This window comes from Canis lupus, chromosome 5 (genome assembly GCF_048164855.1).
Source record: "Canis lupus baileyi chromosome 5, mCanLup2.hap1, whole genome shotgun sequence".
Lineage (NCBI taxonomy): Eukaryota > Metazoa > Chordata > Mammalia > Carnivora > Canidae > Canis > Canis lupus.
In genome coordinates this window covers 73,088,731-73,104,082 of record NC_132842.1, presented here as the reverse complement: position 1 = coordinate 73,104,082, position 15,352 = coordinate 73,088,731, and the positions used below count along the sequence as shown (strand labels likewise).

Here is a 15,352-nt window from a genome sequence, read left to right as displayed (position 1 = left end):
AGCTTCCTCCTCACAGGGTTTCAATCAAATCTCAATTTTTTTAAATACAAAGTTAAAATGTTATTGTGGCCCCAATTCCTAAGCAGTTGCTAGGAATCCCTGGAAAAGAACACAGGAAATAAAGAGGGAAACAGAATACCAGACTGGTTGTATGCCACACTTACCACCCACGTTGCTTTTATGCTTATCATAGATTTCTCTCACTTTTCGGTAGCGGAAAGCCAGTTTTCTCATCCAATCCACACCTCCCTGGACACCCACAGAGGAACCATGGCTCCCCCCACCTCCTGATCCACTGAAACCATCTGTTGAGAAACTGTAGTTGCTGCAGAAAGAGAAGATGATGAAAATTAATAAGTATACTGTAAAGGGTTTTGGACTGAATCCCACCTGGGATTCTCTGTCCTATTCCTGGCAACTGACATCAAGTCTAAAGGCTAAGAGAACTTTCTCCCTCAATTTCTGTGTGTCAAATCTATCTTCCATTAGTTGTCTACCTCAACCCTATTACTGCCATCAAAAAAAGGAGGGAGAAAGAGGGAAAGAGAGGTAGGACCCATCCAAACATTAGCATCCACTAGATGTTGTCTTGGGAATAGAGCATCTTTTCATTAATGACAGAATATCTTATAATGAAAAAAAAAAAAAAAAAAGCAGAAGAAAACCCCACCCCAGAATATAACATTTTCATGTACACACATACACACAAATGATGGCAACTATGTAAAGCAGAGAAACATGTCAAGAAGTAATGGAAGGAGGGATCCCTGGGTGGCGCAGCGGTTTGGCGCCTGCCTTTGGCCCAGGGCGCGATCCTGGAGACCCGGGATCGAATCCCACGTCGGGCTCCCGGTGCATGAAGCCTGCTTCTCCCTCTGCCTGTGTCTCTGCCTCTTTCTCTCTCTCTGTGTGTGTGACTATCATAAATAAATTTAAAAAAATTTAAAAAAAAAAAGAAGTAATGGAAGGAAATGACTCCAAATATTAATAACTGCAAGGTATAATGGTAATGTTCTTCAGAGACAGAAGAACTGTCTGGTTCTTGGTGTATTTGATGGTGTCAGATCTCTTGCTCTCTCTTGGAGTACCTGCTCTGAAAGAAGTTAGCTGTCACATGAGCACACTCAAGCTGCTCCATGGACAGACATCAGAGTGAAGAACTGAAGTGTCCTGTTAGCCACATGTGAGAGAGGCGGCAAACAGATCCTCCAGCTCTAATCAAGCCTGCAGATGATTTAAGCTCCAGCCAATATCTTGATTTTAATCTCAGAGACTCTGATTCAAAACCACCTAGGTAAGTCACTTTCAAGTTCCTGTCCTATAGAAACTATGAGATGATAAATGTTTATTACTTTAAGCTACCAAGTTTTGGGGTAATGTTACAGAGCAATAGATAAGTAACACAGTTAAACAGGCTGGGAGAGATTAATACTTCCTAAGTAAAGATTTAAAAAATGACAGAATTAGAGACAACTTGGTTCAATCAAAAGTCAAAAATGAGTTCAATAAGTACGAGGTTCTATTCTTAAGAAAATGAAGCTGTCCAGATATTTAGGTAATTAGTGGTTAGCCACATGTAGAAGAGGAAAAAAAACCCACTAGGCTTCAGGGTAGATCATAAACTGCTTCAGACCAGGCACTTTCCTAAAAAGTCTAGTAAAATCTCATTAGAATGGTGTGTTCCAAAAAAAAAAAAAAAAAAAAAAAAAAGAATGGTGTGTTCCATGGCTGTGCAAGCACCACATGGAGAACTGGATGCTGCTCCTGATGTTAAATCTTTTAATCTTTCTCAGCCCTATAGGATTAGGTCCTTCCTAAGTGTTATGTCCAGTCCTGCTCTATGCTTGAGAATTCATGGGTGAAACAATTTTAGGGTAGATATAGGGAAGAACCTATGAAAGGGACAAACATGAACAACATGAAAAAAATGTCTTTTTTTTTTTTTTTCTGAATGTCTTTAAATAGAAGCTACATAAACTTTCAGATTATTTGCTAAGACTACTGGGCCAGAAGATAGTAGCCAAGAGAGAAATGAGGGGACGAGCAAGCATTTTGTCCCAGATATCCCCTTGGTGTAGTGTTCACTGGTACAATACTTAGGACTGGCTACTATAGGGTTATTCCTGACACCAACAGACTTCCACCATTAGTTTCCTTGGCAAAATTCCTGATGTTAATTTGTATATAAAACTAATCAGTCTGGAAGCACATTTTTCCTGATTTAAAAATCTGGCTAAAAAAAAACTAATGTATCCTTTACTCTGAAATTCTCTTCCCTCATCCCGTCATTGCTACCCATTTTTTAAGGCCAAAATCAAATTCTACTGCACTGAGAAAGCCACTCCAATGCTGGCAATTAGCCATTCTCCACAGCCATCAGAATTACTTTCTTTTCTGTGTTCCATCACATTTTCTACTGTCACCTCTACACATCGCAGTCCATTGTTAACTCTGTTTCCTCTAATAGACGGTGACATCTTTTAGGGCCATGTCTTACTCATTTTTGTTTTTCTCTGAATCTAGACAGTGTCTCGTGCTTAACAAGTAATCTGATATTTAAGACATTACTGTTTCTATCACCTCAAGTCTTGGCCATTGTCATCAGAAGCCACATCTTCCACGTGCACCTGGTCACACTCCTGTTAAAAGACAAAACCACACACTATTTCAGTGCAGGGAGTATAAGTGCTATCACCACCATGACATAATGTAAAAAGATCACAAAAAATGGCAGATGATGAAATACCTTACAGTCTTTCTTGTGTGTGGAGGATCACTCTCACCCCCCTGCTGTCCAACTTCTTTTAAGGTTTAATTCATGTCCCACAGTCTTCATAAAATCTTCCTTAACCAGCCCAACCCTCAGGTGTGCTCTTCTCTTAGCAGTCATGGGTATAACACAATAGCTCATGGGTACAAACATAAACTCCCCTACACTGTCAAGGATGTCTATGTCCTAAGCTAGACTATAAGGCCTATTACACTGTTGCCCTTCTATGGCACAACCTGTATCTTATACCTCCTTTGTACCCTTCTAGTCTAGTCCTTGTGTAGCATGTGCTCTTATGTAGCATGTACCCAATAAATTTTTGTAGATGAAGCAGATATTGGCAGAGTATGGTATCAAAATGGAGAATGACTGAAACAGAAATCTGTAAATTCAAACTTAGGAATTAGAAGTGGTCACCTAAGTTAATCTCATGTTCTAAAAGTGAGATGAAATGAATGACCCAAAGTCATACGAGTGATAGAAAGAAACTTGAAAGAGCCTGGGCCTTCCAATTTGAATCTAAGGTTCTTTCCACCAAGCCCGTGTTACCACTGATATAAAATGCCACCCACTGCCTAACTGAGAGAATCACTCCTCTGACACCACCTAGAGCAATGTTGTGATGTCTGCCTGCATCAGAATCCCCTGGGGAAGTTTTTTAAAAATGCATATTCTTGGGTCCACCTCAGACCTCCTTGAATCAGAATTTCTGGGTGTGAAGTCCTAGAATCTTCATTTTTAATAAGCTCCCCAGGTGATTCTTATGCCCCCTAAAGTTAAGAACCACTGACCTGGGGGGCAGGAACACATTCAGGTCAAATTCTTCACAGAACTTTCAGTCCTGAGTGAGGACTATGTCTAGAAAATCATTACAAATACAATTTGGCAATAATTATTGGCACAAAGTAGGTTTTCAATAAATGTTTGCTGAATAAAAATTATGATGCCCTAACGTATCAACATGTGAAGTTGAGGAAGATAAAAGCACTGTGGAGGTCAGACAAAAGTACTGAAGTTTAGAGCCCTGGTAATTCAATTTGTTGGAGAATTGTCCATTGAGTAGAACTAGACTGTATTTAAACAGAAACAGAATTACTTTGTGTTTATAAAATGCTATCTTATTTTTAATTAATTAATTAGATTTATTTAATCTTTACACCCCATGTGGGGCTCAGACTCACAACCCTGAGATCAAGAGTCACATGTTCTCCCAATTGAGCCAGCCAGGCGCCCAACTATTTTATCTTTTTTTTTTCTATTTTATCTTTTTAAATTAAAATTTTCACTGTTACTAAAAACTAGGTTATGTAAGTAGTACACAGCATGAACTTAAAAGGGCATGAGATATGCCCTTCCCACCTCTGTGTCCCAGCAACACACCCCCTTTTCCAGATGGAACAACTGCTAGTTTCTTGTGTAGGACAACTGCTTGACTGAGGTCCAGCCAGAATGGGGAAATAACTTTCCTAACCTGGAACTCACACTCTGATCTTCTGACTTCCCAGTCTCGTGCTCTTGCCTATATCATCATGGGTCACCACAAAGGTAACTCAAATGTCAAAGCCAAAAAATTCACCAAGAAGCTCTGTGTTCTTGCTTTTCCTTGTATCTAACATAAAATGATTCTGGACATCAAAGTTAACCTACACATAGATAATAAGCATGTATAAATTACAATGAGTTAGAGCAGCCGTTTATAGATCTGATACATCAAAAGATTGTATTTTTAGAAAGTAAAATAAAAGAAGTCAAAATATAATTGAATACAAAGAATCAAATCCACCATACTACATGTTATTTAAGATAGATGAATAGGAGTGTTGGTTTATATTTCACTGTTTTGCCTAAAGGGCTGGCATTTCCTCTAGAGCTAGATCATTTCCAAATAATCTAACAGAAATAAAATTTTTGAGTCAATGAAATTGAGGGCCAATACCAAGACTGATGACCTAGCCAAGGCCTTGTTCTTATAAGACTATATAAGCCTAAGTGGTCAGCTGGCCTCTTCACAACCACCCCTTCTCCCACATTTCCTCTAAATAAAATAAGCATAAGGCTAGATAGTTATTAAAGAAACAAAACGTTTCACTGAAGCACAGAAACAATTTAAAATGCTTACTTCTAAGTCATTAAAAAATAGATGTGTATCAGCCACTTCAAAAATCATCTCTTCCATTGTTAAACCTGAGCCAATCACTACTGTTGGATCCTAGAAGACAATAAAAGAAAAATTTGTTTAATTGGTACTAAAAACACTGTTCCAATCTTTAAATATTTCAAAGTTATTCTGGGTCAAGACCAAAACAACACAGACTAGCAAAAGTGCTTCTAACTATTACTTATGCAATTTCATTGACAGAAGATTGTGCAAAGGGATTGTGCAAAGTTAATAATTTTAGGACTTAGTTTTTAGAAAACTAAACCCACCCCCCAAAAAAACCCCAAAACTCCAATTTGGGTAGAAATTCCCTGTTTTGTGAGAAATGTTATTGCTGAAATATTACTATTATAACACCCATCTCCCTTCCACCTCACAGCCATGCACGAGCATATACGGTGTAATACTGCAAGTCAGTTATCTGACAATCTCAACAGCCAGGAAATAAGTAAAGAAAGGAAAGAGAGTCAAAATATTTGTATGAAGAGCAATGCATTTAGCTTTATAGTGAACCATCAGGTCTTCACTTAAGAGGATGTATGCTCTTATTTTATATACTTTTATAATCAGCTTGTTAGTGTTACTAGCTTATGTCAGCTTACCAGCCTAGATATTAAAACCCCATGGAAAGTACTTCTAACAGAAACATTAATGACAATAAGAAACAAATGGGAATAGTAAGAAAGCAAAGGAGGCAGATATTTTTATAAAACTTATTCACAGAAACTGAAAACTAGAAGCCTGGAGATAATTTAGTGTAGAAATATACAGCTTATCCCTCTATTAAAACTGATGCTTAGGGGTGTATGAGTGGTGCAATTGGTTAAACATCCAATTCTTGATTTTGGCTCAGGTTGTGAGATCTGCACTCAGTATGGAGTCTGCTTGGGATTTTCTCCCCTTCTCTCTTTACCCTTTGCCGCGTGTGCACTCTCTTTCTTGCTCTCTCTCTCAAATAAATCAATCTTAAAAAATAGAAACAAAAAACCTCCCCAAAATCCTGATGTTTGTATTGACGACTAAGTAAGTTAAATTCTGCTTTGTATATTTAGTTTATGAAGGTATATAATTTTAGAAAAGTATTTTATATGTACTTTAAATTTACGTATCTAGCATATACTCAGCTAAATAAAATACTCAGTTTGGGCTTTAAAAGTGACTTAAGGTTAACAGATCAGTCTTTGGAATGAATATATAATCCTTAGGTTCCACCATGTTTTGAGCTTCATTTCCATATTTAATCTTCATAAAATAGTGCTCTTGAACAACTTCAGTTTAGTACTGGTCCCGGGTCTAGTGTTCAGTTTTATCAATACTGCCTGACCACGTAGCCTACCTGGTACAAGTCATCAGGTAAAGTTTCACATAGAAAGTAAAATGCCAACAGGGTAAAATGGAGGTAGCAGAGAAAGTGATTTTGGTTACCTGTCCATATATTGTTAGGAGGAGGACGGTTACAACAAAGGAAGAAAGACTTCAATTACCTTTCCGTATTTCTGGGCATAGGATCCAGTAAGAAGAGAGTGAAAGATGATGATGGTTTCATCCAAGTCCCACAGAAATACCCGCTGAGGAAGGAAAACATAAAAAAAAAAAAAAAAAATGAGTGAGCATCTTTTCTAAATACAATGGAAAGGAACAAGAAATAAGTAATAGAAAGAAAACTAAAAAATTCATAAATATGTGAAAATTAAACAACACAATTTTAGACTACCAATGGATCAAAGAAAAAAAACCCCAAGTGAAATTAGGGAATACGTTGAGATGAATGAAAACTAAAACACAACATGCCAAAATCTATGGGCTGCAGTGAAAGTAGTACAAAAGGGAATTTGTAGCTGTAAATGCATGCCTTAAAAAAGAAATAAGATCTCAATCAATAATATAACTGTACAATTTAAGAACTAGAAAGAGCCAGCAGAAGGAAGGAAATACTAAAGGTTAGAATATCAGAGAGTAGGGGCACCTAAGTAGCTCAGTGGGTTAAGCAACTGCCTTTTGGCTCAGGTCATGATCCCAGGGTCCTGGGATCGAGCCGCACATCGGGTTCCCATTCAGCTGGGAGCCTGATTCTGATTCTCCCTCTCCCACTGCCTGCTGCTCTCTGTTCTCTGTCAAAGAAATAAATAAAATCTTAAAAAGAAAAAAATCAGAGAGTAGAAAAATAAGAGAAAAATCAATGAAACCAAAAGTTGGTTCTTTGAAAAGATCTACAAAATTGACAAGTTTTAGCTAGATTAACTAGGAAAAAAAGACTCAAATTAGTAAAATCAGAAATGAAAGTGGGGATGTTATTATCCAATAACATGATGTTTAAACAATTTTATAGAAATAAAAAGAATTATGAGAATACTATGAATAGTTGCATACTAAAATAACCTAGATAGAAATGGACAAATTCCTAGAAATACACAAAACTGCCTCAAGAAGAAATGGAAAATCTGAATAGACCTTTAATAGAGGTTGAAATCAGTAATCAAAAAGATACCAAGAAAGAAAAGCTCAGGACCAGGTAGATTAACTGGTAAATTCTACCAAAAATTTAAAGAATTAACACCAATTCTTCTTTAACTCTTCCAAAAAGTGGAAGAGAGAAAAGAAAGGAATACTACCTAAATCACTCTATGAATCCAGCATTACCCTGATACTGAAGTCAGATAAAGACACGTCAAGAAAACTGCAGACCAATACCTCTTACGAACATCGATAGAAAAAAAAAATCCTCCACAAAATAAGAGCAAACAAAATTCAAGCAGCATATTAAAAGCATCATACATCATGATCCTGTGGAATTTGTTTAGAATGCAAGGATAGATCAACATACCAAAATTAATCAATGTAATCTGCTACCTTAAAAAAACAGAGGGGAAAAAAAAACAATGGTCAACTCAACTGATGCAGGAGAAGCATTTGACAAAATTCAACACACTTTCGTGATAAAAACATTCAATAAATTAGGAATAGAAGTCAGTTTCCTCACATGATAAAGACTGTGTATGAAAAACTCAAAGCTAATATCTTACACTTAATGGTATAAGACGGAAAGCTTTACTCCTAAGATCAGGAATAGGACAAGTATGTCTGTTTTCACCAGCTGCATTCAATGTAAGTATGAGAAATTTTAGCCAGAATAATTTGGCAAGAAACGGGGAAAAAAAGGTACCCAAACTGAAAAGGAAAAAGTAAAACTATCTCTGTTCACAGATGACACAATCTTATTTGTAGAAAACCCTAAAGAATCCACAAAAAATTGTTAGAGCTAATAAATGAATTCAGCAATGAGCTGTACTTCTATATACTTGGAATGACTAATCGTCAAAGAAATTTATTTATTTTTTATTTTAGTTTTTTTTTTTAAGATTTTATTTATTTATGATAGACAAAGAGAGAGAGAGGCAGAGACACAGGCAGAGGGAGAGGTAGGCTCCATGCCAGAAGCCCGAGTGGGACTCGATCCCTGGGCTCCAGGATCGCACCCTGGGCCAAAGGCAGGCACCAAACTGCTGAGCCACCCAGGGATTCCCCCTCAAAGAAATTAAAAAAAAATTCCATTTACAACTGCATCAAAAATAATAAAATACTTAAATATAAATTTAACAAAGGGGTGCCTGGATGGCTCAGTCAGTTAATCATCCAACTCTTGATTTTGGCTCAGGTCATGATCTCAGGGTTATGAGATAAAGCCCTGCATTAGGCTCTGTACTGAGCATGGAGCCTGCTTAAGATTCTCTCTTCCTCCCCCTCTGCCCCTCCCTGCCATTCCCTATCTCTCTCTCTTTAAAAAAAAAAAAAAAAAAGGAATTAATTTAACTGAGGAGGTGAAACAATTGTACACTGACAACTATAAAACATTGCCGAAGGAAGTCAGATGGACATAATAAGTGGAAAGACATATCATGTTTATGGATGAAAGATTTAACAATGCTAAAATGACACTACCCAAAGTGATTTACAAATTCAATGCAATCCCTATCAAAATTCCAATGCTTTTTTTTAATAATAAATTTATTTTTTATTGGTGTTCAATTTGCCAACATACAGAATAACACCCAGTGCTCATCCCGTCAAGTGCCCCCCTCCGTGCCCGTCACCCATTCACCCCCATCCCCCGCCATCCTCCCCTTCCACCACCAATGCTTTTTAAATAAACAGAAAAACTCATCCTAAAGTTCATATGGAATCTCATATCCCATGGCCTGAATGGCCAAAATATGAAAAAGAATGAAGTTGGAAGACTCATACTTCCTGATTTCAAAACTTATTACAAAGCTACAGTAATCAATACAATGTGGTACTCGTATAAGGACAGACACACAGACCAATGAAATTGACAAGATAGCTCAGAAATAAACCCTTACATATATGATCAATTTTGGCAAGAATACTAATACCATTCAATGGGGAAAGGAAAATATTTCTAACAAAAGGTGCTAGGAAAATTGTATATCCATGTACAAAAGAATGAAATTAGGCCCTTACTTTATACCATATACAAAAATTAACTCAATATGAAAAAAAATTCAATATGAATCAAGACCCAAGTTTATGAGCTACAACAATAAAACTCTTAGAAAACACAATAATTTTTACCTTCCTGATAAAAAGAACTCACAGGAGAAATATTTGCACATCATATATCTGATAAGTGATTAGCATCTAGAATACACAAAGAGTTCCTAAAACTCAATAACAAAATACCAAACAACCCAATTAAAAAATGTGCATAGGATTTGAACAGCTATTTCTTCAAAGAAATCTACAAATAGCCAATAAACACATGAATAGATGTCAAACATTATTAATCATTAAGGAAATGTAAGTCAAAACCACAATGAGTTACCATTTCACATCCATTAGGATGGATATTACAAAAAAAAAAAAGGGAAATAATAAGTGTTGCGGAGGTGGAGAAATTGGAACTGTCATGCGTTGCTGGTTTTTATTCGTTCTTCAAAAAGTTGAACACAGAATTACCAAGTAATCTAGCAATTCTACTCCTTAGTTTATACCCAAAATAACTGAAAAGAGATACTCAAAGAAATATCTGCATAGCAATGTTCATAGCAGCATTATTCAGAATAACTCAAAGGTGGGAAAACCAATAGTATCCATCAACAAATGAATGGGTAAACAAAACATGGTATATGCATACAATCAATGGAATATTATTCAGCCATAAAAAGAAATGAAGATCTTACACATGCTATAACATACATGAACCCTGAAACCATTATGAAAGTGAAAGAAGCCTCACACAAAAAGGTAATGTATCATTCCACTTAAACAAGACAGTTAAAATAGGTAAATTCCTACAAACTGAAAGTAGAATAGAGGTTACCAGGGGCTGATAGAAGGAGAGAATGGGGAGTTATTGCTTAGTGGGCACAGAGTTTTTGTTTGGGATTATTAAAAAGTTGTGGAAATAGGTAGTGGTAACAACCACCATTGTAAATGTACTTAATGTTACTGAATTGCACACTTAAAAAAATAGTTACAATGGTAAATTTTATGTTATGTATATTTTACCACAATTTAATAAAACTAAGTGAGTTCTCAATAAATGTATCAGGACTTTAGATTTTCTTTCTTGCCTTTTTTTGTCAGGAAGAAAGGGAAAGAGAGTCCTCAAACACAGCCTCAATTTACTTATTATTATTTTTTTTAGATTTAAAAAAAAATTTATTCATGAGAGACACAGAGAGAGAGAGAGAGGCAGAGACATAGGCAGAGGGAGGAGAAGCAGGCTCTACATACAGAGCCTGATGCAAGGAGCTTGATGCGGGACTTGATCCCAGAACTCAGGGATCATGTCCTGAGCTGAAGGCAGATGCTCAACCTCTAAGCCACCCAGGCGTCCCAATTTACTTATGTTTTAACAATTTACTTATGTTTTATGTTTATCGATGAACTCATCATATTTAAATACAGTATCCCCCTGCCCCATCAAATGTTTATACTATAGAAAAATCAAAAACAAATGAAAAATGCCACTATTATTAGTGTTTTGTATAATTTTCTAATCTTTTTAATTACAAAGCCAAATGTATGCCCATAATAAATTCTTTTAGTGCCTAACCACAAAATAATTGAGTGCCAATCTTGTTAATAAGTTACCAGATCTCGCTGCAGGTTTCAAAGAAGCTTGGCCTAAAGCCTAAAGCCTAAAGCACTCTCACCTTCTCATTTTACTTTTAGATGTTTAAATGGAGAACACTATGACAGTACTTGTGATACCCTCTGCTTTCTGAATATGATGGAACTGTTCTTTCTGTTCTCCTCCGGAACATAGAGAACCATTTGTTCTTCCCCTTAAAAAGTTATCTGGCTACCTAAATTCAAAAAAACTTTTTCAAAGCCTTGGTGAAAAGCATCTGAAAGTAATATGGTGAGCTATGGGCACAGAGAAATGTGTTTCTATGTTTCTCTCTTCACTTGGCCAATTTCATTCCTCTTGCCCAGGAATCAGGAGGCATTCAACACAGAACTACAGTATCTCTAGGAGTTTCAGATATGTATGTTCGATAAACTTAAAAAACGAGAAAAAAAAAGTTTCTTCCCATACTTCCAATTCACTGTCCTGGGAAGAGCTGGCATCAGCTTTCCTTTTGCCCCGGTTCTTGCCAGTCATGTTTTTTCTGGATTGCTCATCAGCCTCTTTATTTGGTGTAGTTTGGGACAAAGACGGACTTGTAGAAGGGTCTCCTGGAAAGGAAAAGCAAGAGATATATTGCCAGTAATCACAGGCTTTAAGGACCAGAGTAGGAAGAGGGTCAGCATGTTTTCTCTCCTTAAGAATCATATTGCAAGGATAAAGGCTGAAAAAGCAAACTTTCTCTAATCAGTTTAAGAATATAGATCTAGGCATCAACATTGAGCATTCACAGCTCCTAACATCACAGAAGAGAGTTATAAATGGAATTTATATACCTGCCTCTCAATGGAAGAACACAGCTATGAAGTTGTTCTACAAAAAAGAACCTGTATCTGATAAAGTTTCTACACCAATTTCTCAACTTGGCACAACTGACATTTTGGACCAAATAATTTTTGTCAAGTGGATGTCCTGTGCATTATAGATTTCTGTCCTCTATCCACTAGATACCAGTAGCACTCCCCCACCCACGGTAACAAATGAAAACATTTCCATACATTGCCAAATGTTTTAGGTGAACTGGGGAGAGAGCATGGCACAAAAATCACCTTTAGTTGAAAACCATGACTCTAAATCTATTTAACAATTTAAAATAAATTAGAGAAGGTAGCAGGACATGCTGAACTACCCAATATAGAAATAATCAGCAAAATTCAGACTAGGAAATGGTATGAGAGAGAGAGTCTGGTTTCTTCACAAATACAGTAATATCAGGGAATAAAAAAAGAAGGGAATTTGTTAAGAGACACAAAATACATATCTACCAACCCCAATGTATGGACCTTACTTTGATCCTAATTAAACAAACTATAAAAGGAAAAATAAAACTCCTAACATTCATGAAAAGCTACAAATAATACCTTTTAGTATTTTATGATATTAAGGAATTATTGTTGAATTATTTTAGATGGGATAATGGCATTGTCGTTATGATAGCAAGTATTTATCTTTTAGATATATGATGCCTGGCATTTGAGGAGAGAACTGGACGAAGTATAGTTGAAATAGGAGTTAACTGCTGAAGATTAAATGTTGAAGATTATTTAAAGGTTAAAACTGTTATGAAGAACAAAGATATTTAGAGATATGAATTCAAAACTAAGGCATCAATATGTGTAATTATTTCAAATTTATGTAGGTTTGAAGCAGTGACCATCTATATGTCTACTTAGAAGACTAATGAAGGCAACGTGCACAGAAAACTGCTTCAGTTATAACAGAGAGCACTGTTTTTAAAATTGTATCAGTGCTAATGATAAGCAGTCCTTCCTCCAGTTATGTGATGTGACAGCCAATCACAAATTTTCTTGAAAAATGAAGACAAATTAAAAGCATATACATACGTTTATTGAATGTGTGCATAAAGCCTTTATGTCAGTTTTTTTTAAACCTAGACTTTGTAATTTATCGATACATTTCAAGCCTAAATGTATAACTTTAAACTTATACCTTAAATTTTATGTATTTACTTGAGGGGTAAAGGATCATAGCTTTCCTCAGAATCTTGGCGATTCATGACCCATAAAAAGTTAAGAACTACTACTCTAAGGCCTCAGCAAGCACCTAAAATAAGCGCAGAACTAAAACTGGAGTCCTCCAACTTTTACAAACTGTGCTAAGATTTTGATGTTCCCCATGACAAGCACATTAAAGCTAAAGGGTGGGGTGGGTGTCACAGTCTTTTCATTCTTGGTACTTTCTGTTCACAGCACCAGGTATTACATTCAGCCTGTCAATGACTCATCATATAGTCTGGATCCAATGTTTAAATATTCCTTACCTGAGAGGGAAAGCCAATAACACAGTGACTCAGACCAAAACAAAATGATCTTTACTATTATATGTTGAATGAAGTGCCCTTAAGCCAAAGTTTTTGAAACAATGGTGCTTACCAGAGGAAAGCCTCTGTGCTGTAGGCGCAGGTACCATGACACTAGGCTTCTCCGCCTGGTATGTGGCTGCTGCTAATGTGGTACTCTCAGCGTCACTGTTAGTCTGGCCTGTGACTCCAAAGCTGGAGCTGGGGTAGCAGGTCTGGTACTGACTCTGACCAAGGATAGTATAGGTGGGATAGTCCTGGAGACCGAGGGGAATAAGGGGGGAAAACAAGACTCTCAGAAAGAGCAAAACACTGATTTCAACACAAGAGACTTTCATGTCCCTCTTATTCACAGCTATTTTCTTAAAACATTTATTTGACTTCTCATTTACCCATCTATAGCTTCCACTTAAACCAATGATTTTCAAAATGCATTCTGTGGCAGCCTAAGAGTCAAGAGGAGAGACCTGAGGGGCTATCTTCACCATGAGCAGAACACTGAGGGAAGGGTCCCAAGCACTCTAATTTCTCTTTTCTACTCAATAGCTTTCTTATTTTCCTATTTTACGTACTGAATTTCTGTGTAAATTTCTTCACAGAGTATCTCTATCTTCTTAAAATAATCAAGTTTTCTTTTTTTTTTTTTTTAAGATTTTATTTATTTATTCATTCATGATAGTCACAGAGAGAGAAAGAGAGAGGCAGAGACACAGGCAGAGGGAGAAGCAGGCTCCATGCAGGGAGCCTGACGTGGGATTCGATCCCGAGTCTCCAGGATCGCGCCCTGGGCCAAAGGCAGGCGCCAAACCGCTGCGCCACCCAGGGATCCCTCAAGTTTTCTTTAAAAATGAAGTTTCTTGGGGATCCCTGGGTGGCTCAGTGGTTTAGCGCCTGCCTTTGGCCCAGGGCGCGATCCTGGAGTCCCGGGATCGGGTCCCACGTCGGGCTCCCGGCATGGAGCCTGCTTCTCCCTCCTCCTGTGTCTCTGCCTCTCTCTCTCTCTCTCTCTCTCTCTCTCTCTGTCTATCATAAATAAATAAATAAATAAATAAATAAATAAATAAATCTTTAAAAAAAAAAAATGAAGTTTCTTTAAAATATCTGGAGGGAGGCCTCAGGTGGCTCAGTTGGTTAAGCCTCTACCTTTGGCTCAGGTTATGATCTCAGGGTCCTGGGAGCATGCCCCAAGGGTCTCCCTTGCTGAGTGGGGAGCCTGCTTCCCCTTTCTCTCTGCCTGCCCCCCCCCATCTCATACTCACTCTCAAATAAATAGATAAAATCTTTAAAATAAAATAAAATATTTGGAGGGAAGGGCTTCTGGGTGGCTCAGTCAGTTAAGCATCTGACCCTTGATCTCAGCTCAGGTCTTGATCTCAGGGTCATGAGCTCATGCCCCACTTTGGGCTCCATGCTGGGCATGGAGCTTACTTAAAAAAAAAAAAAAAAAAAAAAAAAGGAGGGAACTTTTGATGATTTCATGGGCACATACATGTCAAAGCTTATCAAACTACAACTGCAACTTATGCAGATTATTTATTACTATTTTTTAAGACTCCAACTATTCATTCATGAGAGACACACAGAGAGAGACAGAGACACAGGCAGAGGGAGAAGAAGCAGGCTCCATGCAGGAGCCCGATGTGGGACTTGATCCCGGAACTCCGGGATCACGTCCTGAGCTGAAGGCAGATGCCTAACCACTGAGCCACCCAGGTGTCCCAAATGCAGATGTGTTAATTATACCTTAATAAAGCTGCACAGAAATGTGCATGACATATAGCTCAAATACATATGCTAAAAAATTTCCACTGATACTGATGTTAGTAATAAGTAGGAAGAAACCAATCAACCAGACCAATTATAAAGAGTGAACATCTATCATAAACAAATACAACTCAGTGTGTGTGTCTGTGTATGAGCTGGAATATTACAGAAAAGAGTGAGTTGTACTGG

At 37.2% G+C, this 15,352-nt stretch overlaps 1 protein-coding gene across 4 annotated transcripts in view; it reads right to left on the bottom strand.

Annotated features, from left to right (window-relative positions):
- Positions 1-15,352, bottom strand: part of EYA3 (EYA transcriptional coactivator and phosphatase 3) — a 104,326-nt gene that overhangs the window by 17,565 nt on the left and 71,409 nt on the right. For all 4 annotated transcript variants that reach the window (XM_072827556.1, XM_072827559.1, XM_072827557.1 and 1 more), the window contains 6 exons: positions 13,473-13,656; positions 11,491-11,630; positions 6,413-6,496; positions 4,890-4,979; positions 2,581-2,639; positions 165-325 (listed from right to left, as the gene is read on the bottom strand). In XM_072827556.1, the coding sequence (XP_072683657.1) occupies positions 165-325; positions 2,581-2,639; positions 4,890-4,979; positions 6,413-6,496; positions 11,491-11,630; positions 13,473-13,656 (718 nt within the window). The remainder of the gene's footprint in view (positions 1-164; positions 326-2,580; positions 2,640-4,889; positions 4,980-6,412; positions 6,497-11,490; positions 11,631-13,472; positions 13,657-15,352) is intronic.